The sequence below is a fragment of the Oncorhynchus clarkii genome, chromosome 17, assembly GCF_045791955.1.
Source record: "Oncorhynchus clarkii lewisi isolate Uvic-CL-2024 chromosome 17, UVic_Ocla_1.0, whole genome shotgun sequence".
Lineage (NCBI taxonomy): Eukaryota > Metazoa > Chordata > Actinopteri > Salmoniformes > Salmonidae > Oncorhynchus > Oncorhynchus clarkii.
Window position 1 is genome coordinate 72,313,413 of NC_092163.1, and position 14,390 is coordinate 72,327,802.

Below are 14,390 nucleotides of genomic sequence, written 5' to 3' on the forward strand. Positions count from 1 at the left end.
CTGTGAACTGAAACTGAGTGGGTTTGTAAAATTACTGCAATGCAGGCAACTAAATCCCCGTCTTCCTGGGCCTTTGGAACTCTTTTGAGCACGGGGCGGACCCAAACAGTGCAGAGCTACATTCGCAATGCAATACCGCCGACCTTGCTGCTTAAAAAAAAAAAAAGTTCCTCTTTATGCATTTTGATCCTCCATGGCCACCATACTGCAATAATTCCAAAGAACTGTACCCCTCTGCCTTACCTCTGTACTCCCTCCTCTCCTCCTTCTCAGTCCCTCCTCTCCTCCTCACTCCCTCCTCTCCTCCTCCTCACTCCCTCCTCTCCTCCTCTGCACTCCCTCCTCTCCTCCTCTGCACTCCCTCCTCTCCTCCTCTGCACTCCCTACTCTCCTCCTCATTCCCTCCTCTCCTCCTCCGTACTCCCTCCTCTCCTCCTCCTCACTCCCTCCTCTCCTCCTCCTCACTCCCTCCTCTCCTCCTCCTCACTCCCTCCTCTCCTCCTTCGTACTCCCTCCTCTCCTCATCCTCACTCCCTCCTCTCCTCCTCCTCACTCCCTCCTCTTTTCCTCCTCACTCCCTCCTCTCCTCCTCCGCACTCCCTTCTCTTTTCAAATTCACTACTTCATGTAAACTATATGAATAACAATGTATATAATCTATAACCCTTACAAATGTGTACCAATCCTGATTAACATTACAGTATATACTGTAGGCCTCTGCAGTATGATGCATTACCACACGTGACCAGTTGATGACACTGAATACAAGAGATTGCGTTGGATTGCAGCATAGAAAATCTTTATAAATAACTTATACAAGGCGTAGGAGACTGTTCATGCGATGGAGTAAACAAAAAAAACAACAAAAAAACATTTCAAATGTCACATAGTGATACAAAACGTGATAATATATAACCTGTTACATCAGTTTATAGATTAAACATTTGCAGACATTCATACGGTATTATTATGTGCTGTGATTATATAATTATGCATTATAACAATCCATAAATTAATACAAAAAATGTGCAAATATGCAAACTGCGTGTGAAGACTACTGGTGTTGGTGGCGGTGTTGGTGGTGGGGTTGGAGAAGTGGGTGTAAACATGGGAAATAAAGCTGTTTCATCCCCTGCTCTCTTCCTTTTCCTCCTCTTCTCACTTAGACAGTTTACTGATGACCCGGATTAAGGCTCCGTTCTCGTCCTTCAGTCTCTGGTTCTCATTCTTCAGCTCTGTCTGGACCTGTGGAGGACAGCAGACAACACGCAGACAGAGAGGGTTATGGTTGGAGTTGGGGTTAGAGTTGGGGTTATGGTTGGGGTTGGGGTTAAGGTTCGGTTTGGGGTTATGGTTGGGGTTGTGGTGGGGTTAGGGTTGGGGTTAGGGTTATGATTGGGGTTGGGGTTATGGTTAGGGTTATGGTTAGGGTTAAGGTTAGGGTTGGAGTTATGGTTGGGGTTGGGTTGGGTTTATGGTTGAAATTAGGGGTTATGGTTGGGGTTAGGGGTTATGGTTGGGGTTAGGGGTTATGGTTGGGGTTATGGTTGGGCTTAGGGGTTAGGGGTTAGTTGAGGTTGGGGTTATGGTTAGGGTTATGGTTGGGGTTAGGGGTTAGTTGGGGTTGTGGTTATGGTTAGGGTTGGGGTTATGGGATTAGGGTTGGGGTTAGGGTTGGGGTTATGGTTGGGATTAGGGTTGGGGTTATGGTTGGGATTGGTTGGGGTTATGTTTGGCAATAGGGTTGGGGTTAGGGTGAAGCAAATCCAGTTCAAGTTTGATTCACAGAACAAATGACAACGACACTCATCACCAACCTCTCCTCCGAGTCAACTGAACATGTAATGTTCTCCCACAAGATTGTCTATTTTCAGTTTAGTGTTCCATCTTTATTGAGACCTCTCATTCAGAGACAACAAAAGGTTGTTGTCTGTACCCTCCTGTATGGAACACAGCAGATGCTTGTAGCAGTAGTGATTGTGGAGGAATACCAATGGTGTACTCACTCCATGAATATAAATCAATGCACTCACACATTTCACAGCCAACGGAGCATAATGATTACATAATGGTGGCAAATGATGTCAGCTTAGAATACCACAACACACACCATTTATGCTTTGTCACTGCTGGCTTGAGACTCGGGCTGCATCGCAACTGGCACATTTGACCAGAAAGCAGTGCATTTTTAAGGGAACAGGGTGTCGTTTGAGACAGACACACTACAGTACCAAGGCACGTCCCAGAGGGATATTCCCTGTTCAGCAGCTTGCTCTGTCTATCTGCAGGGCAACTTTGTGATGGCTCGGCCTCCTGCGGAGACTATGTTTTGGAAATATGTTCTGTCTCTGCTGTGGCTAGGTATAGTCTATTGGAGAGGTTCTCAAGAAGTACAAGAACTGGCATTAAGCCACAAGAAAACGACCCCAAATTGGTCAGACCTTGAACATCTCTCAGTATCAATTCAGGAAATTCACCATTATTGCAACTGGACAGATACCTTCACTTCATCTTCCATGTCTGATATCTTCTTCTGCAGGACACGCGTTTCCTACAGAGAGGAGAGGAGACATGTCACAATGGTGGAGACATGTCACAGTGAGACAGAACATGATGAGGCTCCCAGAGAGGAGAGCAGACATGTCACAGTGAGACTGAACATGATGAGGCTCCCAGAGAGGAGAGGAGACATGTCCCAGTGAGACTGAACATGATGAGGCTCAGAGAGAGGAGAGGAGACATGTCACAGTGAGACTGAACATGATGAGGCTCCCAGAGAGGAGAGGAGACATGTCACAGTGAGACTGAACATGATGAGGCTCCCAGAGAGGAGAGGAGACATGTCCCAGTGAGACTGAACATGATGAGGCTCACAGAGAGGAGAGGAGAGGAGACATGTCACAGTGAGACTGAACATGATGAGGCTCCCAGAGAGGAGAGGAGACATGTCACAGTGAGACTGAACATGATGAGGCTCCCAGAGAGGAGAGGAGACATGTCACAGTGAGACTGAACATGATGAGGCTCCCAGAGAGGAGAGGAGACATGTCCCAGTGAGACTGAACATGATGAGGCTCACAGAGAGGAGAGGAGAGGAGACATGTCACAGTGAGACTGAACATGATGAGGCTCCCAGAGAGGAGAGGAGACATGTCACAGTGAGACTGAACATGATGAGGCTCCCAGAGAGGAGAGGAGACATGTCACAGTGAGACTGAACATGATGAGGCTCCCAGAGAGGAGAGGAGACATGTCACAGTGAGACTGAACATGATGAGGCTCCCAGAGAGGAGAGGAGACATGTCACAGTGAGACTGAACATGATGAGGCTCCCAGAGAGGAGAGGAGACATGTCACAGTGAGACTGAACATGATGAGGCTCCCAGAGAGGAGAGGAGACATGTCCCAGTGAGACTGAACATGATGAGGCTCACAGAGAGGAGAGGAGAGGAGACATGTCACAGTGAGACTGAACATGATGAGGCTCCCAGAGAGGAGAGGAGACATGTCACAGTGAGACTGAACATGATGAGGCTCCCAGAGAGGAGAGGAGACATGTCACAGTGAGACTGAACATGATGAGGCTCCCAGAGAGGAGAGGAGACATGTCACAGTGAGACTGAACATGATGAGGCTCCCAGAGAGGAGAGGAGACATGTCCCAGTGAGACTGAACATGATGAGGCTCACAGAGAGGAGAGGAGAGGAGACATGTCACAGTGAGACTGAACATGATGAGGCTCCCAGAGAGGAGAGGAGACATGTCACAGTGAGACTGAACATGATGAGGCTCCCAGAGAGGAGAGGAGACATGTCACAGTGAGACTGAACATGATGAGGCTCCCAGAGAGGAGAGGAGACATGTCCCAGTGAGACTGAACATGATGAGGCTCACAGAGAGGAGAGGAGAGGAGACATGTCACAGTGAGACTGAACATGATGAGGCTCCCAGAGAGGAGAGGAGACATGTCACAGTGAGACTGAACATGATGAGGCTCCCAGAGAGGAGAGGAGACATGTCACAGTGAGACTGAACATGATGAGGCTCCCAGAAAGGAGAGGAGACATGTCCCAGTGAGACTGAACATGATGAGGCTCACAGAGAGGAGAGGAGACATGTCACAGTGAGACTGAACATGATGAGGCTCCCAGAGAGGAGAGGAGACATGTCACAGTGAGACTGAACATGATGAGGCTCCCAGAGAGGAGAGGAGACATGTCACAGTGAGACTGAACATGATGAGGCTCCCAGAGAGGAGAGGAGACATGTCCCAGTGAGACTGAACATGATGAGGCTCACAGAGAGGAGAGGAGAGGAGACATGTCACAGTGAGACTGAACATGATGAGGCTCCCAGAGAGGAGAGGAGACATGTCACAGTGAGACTGAACATGATGAGGCTCCCAGAGAGGAGAGGAGTGAGACTGAACATGATGTGACTACCAGCCTTACCATGACTGGACCTATGAGCTATTAAAATAACATATAATGAATAGACATGCTGTACAAGGCCAAGAGAGAAGTTAAAAGTGCATAAGCAAACATTCAGTGACATAAGGATCTCACCCGTTTTTCTGTCTCAAGCATGGACCTTTCATTGGACCTTTCAGTCATGGTTATCTTTCTCTGCAATGCAAAAGCCCACAGTTAAAATGGGGACAATGAGAAGAGCGCAATCCCTGAAGCCGGCAGACATTTCTTATATATACCTTTGAAAACAACCATGGTCACCTCACAAGCATACTACCGTACTTCACAAATAATACCTCCCAAGCATTTACCTCTGGAATCAGCCAATGCATCTTCCTTGCATAACCTGTCACATTCTTCACACTCCTGCAACTTTCCTGATTGTATTGTGCAGTGGTCATTGCAGTAGGATATGGAAGAGTTATTCCACCATGAATTTGACAAGAACTGTACACTGGAAATCACAACGATAAGCAATAAAATTGCACAAACAGACACATACAGTGCATTCGGAAAGTATTCAGACCCCTTTACTTTTTACACATTTTTTACATTACAGCCTTAGTCTAAAATGTATTCAAATGTTTTTTTCCCCCTTATCAATCTACACACAATACCCCATAGCGACAAACAGTACTTTGATGAAGCATTACAGCCTCGAGTCTTCTTGAGTATGACGCTACAAGCTTGGCACACCTGTATTTGGCAAGTTTCTTCCATTCTTCTCTGCAAATCCTCCCAAGCTATGTCAGGATGCACAGCAATTTAGGTCTCTCTAGAGCTGTTTGATCGGGTTCAAGTCTGGGCTCTGGCTGGGCTACTCGAGGACATTCAGAGACTCCTGCATTGTCTTGGTTGTGTGCTTAGGGTCGTTGTCCTTTTGGAAGGTGAATCTTCGCCCCAGTCTGAGGTCCTGAGTGCTCTAGAGCAGGTTTTCATCAAGGATCTCTCTGTACTTCGCTCTGTTCAGCTTTCCCTCGATCCTGACTAGTTTCCCAGTCCCTGCCGCTGAAAAACATCCCCACAGCATGATGCTGCCACCTCCATGCTTCATCGTAGGGATGGTGCCAGGTTTCATCCAGATGTTACACTTGGCATTCAGGCCAAAGAGTTCAATCTTGGTTTCATCAGACCAGAGAATCTTGTTTCTCATGGTCTAAGAGTCTTTAAGTGCCTTTTGGCAAACTCAAAGTGGGCTGTCATGTGCCTTTTACTGAGGAGCGGCTTCCATCTGGCCACTCTACCATAAAGACTTGATTGATGGAGTGCTGCAGAGATGGTTGTCCTTCTGGAATGTTCTCCCATCTCCACAGAGGAACTCTGGAGGTCTGTCAGAGTGACCATCGGGTTCTTGGTCACCTCCATGACCAAGGCCCTTCTCCTCCGATTGCTCAGTTTGGCCTGACGGCCAGCTCTAGGAACAGTCTTGGTGGTTCCCAATTCTTCCATTTAAGAATGATGGAGGCCACTGTGTTCTTGTGGACCTTCAATGCTGCAGAAATGTTTTGTTACCCTTCCCCAGATCTGTGCCTCAACACACAACATCTTCTGCACATCTACCATTCCAGTGTTTAATTGCTATATTGTAATTACTTTGCCACCTGCTGCTTTGCACCCCAGTATCTCCACTTGCACATTCATCTTCTGCACATCTACCATTTCAGTGTTTAATTGCTATATTGTAATTACTTTGCCACCATGGCCTATTTATTGCCTTAACTCCCTTATCTTACCTCATTTGCACTCACTGTATATAGACTTTTTGTTTTCTTTTGTTCTACTGTATTATTGACTATATTTAGTTTATTCCATGTGTAACTCTGTGTTGTTGTATGTGTCGAATTGCTATGCTTTATCTTGGCCAGGTCGCAGTTGCAAATGAGAACTTGTTCTCAACTAGCCTACCTGGTTAAATAAAGGTGAAAAAAAAATAACACAATCCTGTCTCTGAGCTCTACGGACAATTCCTTCGACCTTATGGCATGTTTTTTGTTCTGACATGCACTGTCAACTCTGTGACCTTATATAGACAGGTGTTTTCCTTTCTAAATCATGTCCAATCAGTTGAATTTACCACAGGTGGACTCTAATCAAGTTGTTGAAACATCTCAAGAATGATCAATGGAAACCGGATACAGCTAAGTAAAATTTCGAGTCTCATGGCAAAGAGTCTGAATACTTATGTAAATAAGGTACTTCTGTTTTATAATTTGTATACATTTGCAAAATTTTCTAAAACCTGTTTTTGCTTTGGCATTGTGGGGTATTGTGTGTAGATTGATGAGGAAACGTGTATTTAATCCATTTTAGAATAAGGCTGTAACGTAACAAAATGTGGAAAAAGTCAAGTGATCTGAATACTTTCCAAATGCACTGTACTTCTTCATTGGACTCTTCATCTGATTTCTGCAGTTTCGTTTGATGTTTAGGATGATGGTTTTTTGGCTTGACTTGGACTGAAATAGTTTCCGGTACTAATTTTGAGTGCCAGTGCTGTTTACTGTAGATTTAGGTGCAGAAGTGCCACAATACTTTTGAGCTAATATTCTATAAGAGGAACAGTAGCTCAAGCAGTAGAACATTTGAGGTGCCGGTACACAGATCCAGTGAGCTCCTGCCCAAGTCAGCCACTGGTTGAGGAACAATTTTTTAAAAAGTGTTTACAATGACTGTTTGTTGGGGAACTATTTTGTGTGGTGGATGAATACCAGTTGGGGATAATCACCTGTGTCACTCTCTCCAGCTGAGTCTGCACCAATACCAGCTCCTGTTTGCTGCCCTGCAGCCTGGACTTGAGTCTCTCATTGGTAGACAAGGCCTCCTCGTACATCTGTGATGCACAGGATCCCACAGCAAACTCAGACCCAGAACATCATTACATGCCATATCATTTGAATTAGGTTATCAACCAGTTGTGTTTTTCATGTAGCCTGATCTCCAATTCAAATCAAAGTTTATTTGTCACATACCCAGGATACAGCGGGGTGTAAACAGTGAAATGAAATGCTTACTTGTGAACTACCTCTCAACAGTGCAATGAAATACCATGTAATACCATTTTGGGTTACACTGTACTTGAACCCACAGTCATAAGGGCTACAAAACAATGTCATTATCATGACATAACAGATTTATAACAGAACATTAGCAAACTACAGCAATTTTCCCAAGTTACAGGTTACCTTCTTATAGTCAGTGCACCCTGCCTCCTCCTCTGCTTTTTTCCGCGCTGCCATTCTGTTTTCCCTTCGAGCATCATAGGCTTCTCGGTCGTAAGCACCAGACGAGTCCAGTCTGAGGGTAACATTGCACAGCTGAACCTGAATCTACTGCACTGTGTCAGAGCTTAATCACCAATGTACCTTTGACCCTAATTGTAATAACAATCAGTTGCAATCTAGGCCTGAGTGACCAATGGCTGTTAGGATATGTTTCAATGCCTGATAGTGAAAATCTAAAGCACACCTGTGTCATTTGATGAAGTTAATTGAGTTGAAAGCATCTTACCTGGACACTCTTTCATGCTGAAAACAAACAGAGAAGATATGTCACTTACAAAATGCATAGAACATGAGTCGTTTTGGATGATCTGCAACACTGAGGTGTAATGTCTTCTGACAGCAGAGCTGTGAAGATGAGCACTTTGTAAAAGGCCTTTGTGTCCTGTATGCATAAAGATTATGTGCTGTAATTAAATTTTTACATTTCAGCTCACGTGGCCAGGAAAAGCCCATGGCCCTAGTTATGAACTCTCATAGAAGGCTAACAGAAGACCTTCACACTGTCCTGCAGCCAAGCATGTGGATATCAGCAGAGAGCATCTTGGGATGAAACTCGATACTCACGCCAAGTTAGAGAAGGACAGTGGAAACAGTCACATGTGCAAACTGAGACGCAGAGATAAAGCTAAACACATCCAAAAAAGGTAATAACTATGGCAGCGGCTTAGCCTGGGAATCTTGACGGTTATTGCCTGCTGAAGGGTTGGAAACAGGGGATATGAATCTGTTTTTAAAGAGACACTCCCGCAAAAATGGCAATGTTGGCAATGGCATTAATGTTCGGGGCATTTGTTACTTCAGTCACTTGTGGATTTATTTCAATAGAAGAGTTGAAAAGGTTATTCCTGATACAATACAATATACGATACTATAGGATAGAATAGGAGATGCGTTCCACTGCAGGCATAATCATTCCCGCTAGAAAATGTCCTCAGTGATTCTCTTCCAGTGTTTGGCCAGCCCCTGACCTCTGTGTTCTCAGGCTGCAGCGGACAGCCTGCTTCCGTTTTCAAGCCTGTGCCGCTTTCTATGTGTCCAGGGAACCATGACGAACAAGCACTTTGTCAGGCAATTTCAAGAGTTCAGCCCTCAAAGCCAAATATTTAGGCTTTTACGCCATGGTATGCAACAGTGAGCAAGAGTGAAGGCTTTAAAACATTGCTTCAATTGACGGCAATTGATTTGGTTAACAATGTAAGATTACATAAATATTTTCTTGTTTTTTGTGCACTCGCCTATTATTGCTTCAAGAATAAAAGAGACTTGAACTGAAGTCTGGAAAACAAACTTAAGGTCATACACACAGGCATAAGAACTCATTGCAGTGTTTAGACATAACACACCAAGTAAGGCTCTATGGAGACATATAAATTCACCTGAATTGTTCAAGGGGCTCTAGAAGGATCATGTATAAACACACAGGAATGGTTCCCATCAGACATCAACAAGCTCTCAGGATGTTCTCTCTCCGTCTGTGTCAACACTGTCAGCTCTCTCTTATTAAAGAGTCTGTCTTTGTGTTTGGAGCCATTGTAAGTTATCATTAACAAGGCTTACCTCCTGAAGCTCTGCTTGGATCTGGCACTGGGAGAAGCTGGGCTGTGATGGAGAGGGCCTGCTCTGAGTCTAACATGCCTCAGCGAAGCCTTCCACCATGACCAGACCCAGCCAGGAATAAACCCTACAATATTTAACCCCTCCACCACAACCAAACCCAATCAGGAATAACCCCTATAATATCTAACCCTTCCACCACAACCAAACCCAATCAGGAATAACCCCTATAATATCTAACCCTTCCACCACAACCAGACCCAGCCAGGAATAACCTCTATAATACCGAACCCTTCCACCATGACCAACCCAGCCAGGAATAACCCTTATTATATCTAACCCTTCCACCATGACCAACCCAGCCAGGAATAACCCTTATTATATCTAACCCTTCCACCATGACCAACCCAGCCAGGAATAACCCCTATAATATCTAACCCTTCCACCATGACCAGACCCAGCCAGGAATAACCCCAATAAATCTAACCCTTCCACCATGACCAACCCAGCCAGGAATAACCCCTATAATATCTAACCCTTCCACCATGACCAACCCAGCCAGGAATAACCCTTATAATATCTAACCCCTAGGCATTTCATGTAGATCAAAAATAGTTGGATGATATAAACAATATGGTTGTAGGTCCATCTGGTTCTCTAGTAGGCTTGTATTGATTAATCATTACACCAATAGAATCCTTTCAGATTCACACCAGTGCCCAGAATGTTGGAGCTAGTGGTTGTTTGTGGACCAGGCCAGTCTTTCTTTGTGCTCCCCTCCTACTCTGTTAGATCTAATGGGGGACTTCCTGTCTGCTGACTAGCTCTTCCAAAGAAGAAAATGTGATATATATATATATATATATATATATATATATCACATTTTCAGAGGCATGCGTTCAAGTGGGTCCCCCTGATATCACTCTGCACAAGACAGAGTTCCTGCACACAAGCCAGCCGGGAAAACAAAACAGGAAAATGTTTAAGAAGTTATAATAAGAAGTTGATCTCAACTGTTTACTCAAGCAGTGATACGATATATATATATATATATATATATATATATATATATATATAAATAAACAACCATATTCTTTACATCATATATATATGAAAAAAGGCATGAACAGCTGATTCATATATATATATGATGTAAACAATATGGTTGTTTATATATATATTTATTTGTATATCTATCGTATCACTGCTTGAGTAAACAGTTGAGATCAACTTCTTATTACAACTTCTTAAACATTTTTCTGTTTTGTTTTCCCGGCTGGCTTGTGTGCAGGAACATGTTGAGTCTTATCCAGGGTGATATCAGTGGGACCCACTTGAACACATGCCTCTGAAAGGGTTTGATCTAGTTGATCCTGTCTGATAAGTATCTTCAATGACAATCTGAGTTGTATATATGTCAGCTGTCTCTTTTGTTAAGTTACACAGGACTCCTCTCAGTCAAATTCCGAGGCAACTTTCTTCCTTGTGAAAAAATTGCATGGAGCTGATGATGTCATGGAAACTCAAAAGTTATCTGACACTTATATGACCAGTCGTGGGAGTAAAATGCTGAGGCTGTATTGGACGGATTCTGGACCTCACAAAGAGAGAGAGAGAGTCTGTGTATGAGTACACTTTGTATGTTTAATGTGTTTTACAATTATATTTGAATAGTTACATCCATGCAGCTGAGTCTGAAACTTCCTATTCCTTTAGTCAAATTTACTCCCACATAAGCCACTTGGCTCAAGAGGGCTAATCACCATCGCTCACTACAATCTTCATGAAACAATTACAAAGGTTTCCACTAAAAGCATGAACAGTATGCCATAACACCTATGGTATTAGACATCAATATAGTGCTTGGCTAGTCTGGAGAGCTCAAAACTAATGGTTAAAGTTATAAGTCAAGCATGGCATTTTATCTGATCCACAGCTTTTTTCAACACATGGCAATGTTTCCAAAAGGCAGCCTAGGCGTCTCCTTGTTATTGCCCATAGAAAAGAGAAGTAATCTGTTCTTACTTTGAGGCTTCTGGAGGTCGGCGAGGGTTTAGCGGGAGACGAATCAGTGGATGACTTTCTTGTGCGTGGCTGATCCTTCGCGTTGCGGGGGGGGAGATGAGATGACATCGCTGCAGGATAATCTCCACTGCATGAGGTTCACGTGGGGTCCAGCGGTCCGGTCCAACCAACTTGATTCCAAAAGACTACTGCATGAACAATCCAGTGACACACAGTTAAAATCCCTGTGATGTGAATGAAGGTGGTGAAGGGACAGAGTCAGGATTGTGATCAAAATAATGATACAGAAATAGCTGTGGTCAGGAGTGTGATCTCACTCCAGGTGATGTTGAGTGATCCTGAGATGAGATGAGTGGAAGGTGAGTAGCAAAAGGGAGGGAGCTGTGGAGGAGGAAGAGGGTGGGCGCTGGGCGGTGCTGTAGACTGTATGGGGAGGGACACTGCCTGGGACTTGACAGCAGTGTCGCTAATGAGAGCACTCTCTGGACTGTGGTGATTCAACAAAAATGAAAACTTCAAAGTAAAGCACTCGGCTCTCATTCTGCCTGACAGCCTCTCGCTCTCTCTCTTTCTGCTTCACTGTCTCTCTTTCCCCCTCTTTCGTTAATCACCCTTTGGTCTGAGCTATGGACTAATATGGATTTGTTGGACATTGGAATTTGTTATGAAGATAATAAAAAAATGTAATTCGTCATTTTTAAATCAAATTTCACAGCCTCACAAACATGGCTGCCAGTATCCCCTTGTTAGTGTGTGCATGATGCAACAGCAGAGAGACAGAAGGGGTAGGAGGGGATCTGGAGAGAGGGAGATATGGAGGGGTAGGAGGGGATCTGCAGAGAGGGGGGTAGGGGAGGATCTGGAGAGAGGGTAGAAGGGCATCTGGAGAGAGGGGAGAAGGAGGAGATATGGAGAGAGGGAGCAGGGGGTAGGAGGGGATCTGGAGAGGGAGAGAGGGGGTAGAAGGGAATCTGGAGAAGGGGGAGAGGGGCTGTAGGAGGGATCTGGAGAAAGGGAGAGAGGGGGTAGGAGGGATCTGGAGAGAGGGAGCGGGGGGAAGGAGGGATCTGGAGAAGGGGGAGAGGGGGTGTAGGAGGGATCTGGAGAAAGGGAGAGATGGGGTAGGAGGGATCTGGAGAAAGGGAGAGATGGGGTTAGGAGGGAATCTGGAGAAAGGGAGAGAGGGGGTATAAGGGAATCTGGAGAAGGGGGAGAGTGCAGGAGAGAGGATCTGGAGAGAGGGAGAGAGGGGGTAGGAGGTAATCTGGAGAGAGGGGGATAGGAGGGGATCTGCAGAGAGGGAGAGGTGGGGAGAGAGGGGCATAGGAGGGGATCTGGAGAAAGGAAGAGGGGGGGGTAGGAGGGGATCTGGAGAGAGGGAGAGTGCAGGAGAGAGGATCTGGAGAGAGGGAGAGAGGGGAGTAGTGGGAGAGAGGGGGTAGGAATGGGCTCTGCAGAGAGGGAGAGAGGGGTATGGGGGAACTGCAGAGAGGGAGAGAGGGGGATAGGAGGGAATCTGGAGACAGGGGGAGAGAGAAGGGTAGGAGGGGATCTGGAGAAAGGGAGAGAAGGGGGTAGGAGGGTATCTGGAGTTAAGGATAGAGGGGGGTAGGAGAAATCTGGGGAGAGAGGGTAGGAAGGGATCTGGAGAGAGGGAGAGAGGGGGAGAGCGTGGGGGTAGAGGGAAATGATGACAACAACAGGAAGTCATTTTGGCTGGTGCTCATAATCTCTACTTCCTTTGATTAGTGCTCCCCTGATGGGTTAGTGGTCAGTGCCTGTCTAAGAATATCTTCTGGCTTCAGCATGCTATAAATACAATATACATACCTTATGGACAAATAATCACTATCTTCACTTTACAGAGAGTGAAGTATATGAGCATAATATGAAAGGTGACAATAGCAGAAATTACATTTCTGGCCTGAAATATTATAGCAAGCCATATAGCTATCTCTATCTAATCTCTTGTGGACATAATTACACATGATTTTTTTCCTTGGTTAACCAAGATTAATATCTACCCAATGTTTTTGCTCAGACCAATTGAAAAGTGATATTTACAGTAATACCACTCCACAAGATGAATCAAGAAAAACAGTGTTCATCAAAGTTTAATCACACACCAGGTTTGTAATCTATATTATCTGAACAGTATATGGAAATGAACATGTTGGCATCATCTCATGGTAATATTTTACTACCAGAACTGGGTGATAACATCAGAACTGTATGGAAAAGTATTGGTCACACTTTGTCACACAGTGAGGATGAGATACTGGCACCACCTGGTGGCATTATACAACGTTTCCAAAGAGCTCACAAAAAGCCTGGCGGTAGAAGAACAGCATGTAAAGCACCAGACAGGGGAAACTCCAACCACATGTAAAACATGTCCAGCACCAGACAGGGGAAACTCCAACTACATGTAAAACATGTTCAGCACCAGACAGGGGAAACTCCAACCACATGTAAAACATGTCCAGCACCAGACAGGGGAAACTTCACCCACATGTAAAACATGTCCAGCACCAGACAGGGAAAACTCCAACCACATGTTAAACATGTCCAGCACCAGACAGGGGAAACTCCAACCACATGTACAGCATGTCCAGCACCAGACAGGGGAAACTCCAACTATATGTACAACATGTCCAGCACCAGACAGGGGAAACTCCAACTACATGTAAAACATGTTCAGCACCAGACAGGGGAAACTCCAACCACATGTGAAACATGTCCAGCACCAGACAGGGGAAACTTCACCCACATGTAAAACATGTCCAGCACCAGACAGGGGAAACTTCGCCCACATGTAAAACATGTCCAGCACAAGACAGGGGAAACTCCAATCACATGTACAGCATGTCCAGCACCAGACAGGGGAAACTCCAATCACATGTACAGCATGTCCAGCACCAGACAGGGGAAACTCCAACCACATGTACAGCATGTCCAGCACCAGACAGGGGAAACTCAGACCACATGTACAACATGTCCAGCACCAGACAGGGGAAACTCCAACCACATGTGAAACATGTCCAGCACCAGACAGGGGAAA

At 45.2% G+C, this 14,390-nt stretch overlaps 1 protein-coding gene across 2 annotated transcripts; it reads right to left on the bottom strand.

Moving 5' to 3' along the window:
- Positions 1–772: 772 nt before the first annotated feature.
- Positions 773–11,754, bottom strand: LOC139371383 (protein phosphatase 1 regulatory subunit 12B-like). Of its 2 annotated transcripts, none has more exons than XM_071111748.1 (7): positions 11,330–11,754; positions 7,977–7,993; positions 7,652–7,763; positions 7,195–7,299; positions 4,566–4,625; positions 2,501–2,551; positions 773–1,245 (listed from the first exon to the last, which is right to left on the bottom strand). In XM_071111748.1, exons 1-7 carry the CDS (start codon positions 11,435–11,437, stop codon positions 1,159–1,161), a joined length of 540 nt encoding a protein of 179 aa, XP_070967849.1. In that variant the 5' UTR covers positions 11,438–11,754; the 3' UTR covers positions 773–1,158. The 2 variants fall into 2 exon arrangements, with proteins under 2 accessions (XP_070967849.1, XP_070967850.1); XM_071111749.1 differs by having other exon boundaries at positions 1,050–1,245; positions 2,478–2,551; positions 11,330–11,663.
- Positions 11,755–14,390: the final 2,636 nt, after the last annotated feature.

Excerpts from the sequence above, each read along its gene's own strand:
- LOC139371383 (XM_071111748.1), bottom strand. The coding sequence starts at position 11,437 with ATGTCATCTCATCTCCCCCCCCGCAACGCGAAGGATCAGCCACGCACA. Across the intron at positions 7,300-7,651 it reads GGTGCACTGACTATAAGAAG|ATGTACGAGGAGGCCTTGTC; the intron begins GTAACCTGTAAC and ends TGTGCATCACAG. Across the intron at positions 4,626-7,194 it reads AGCTGGAGAGAGTGACACAG|AGAAAGATAACCATGACTGA; the intron begins GTGATTATCCCC and ends TTTGCATTGCAG.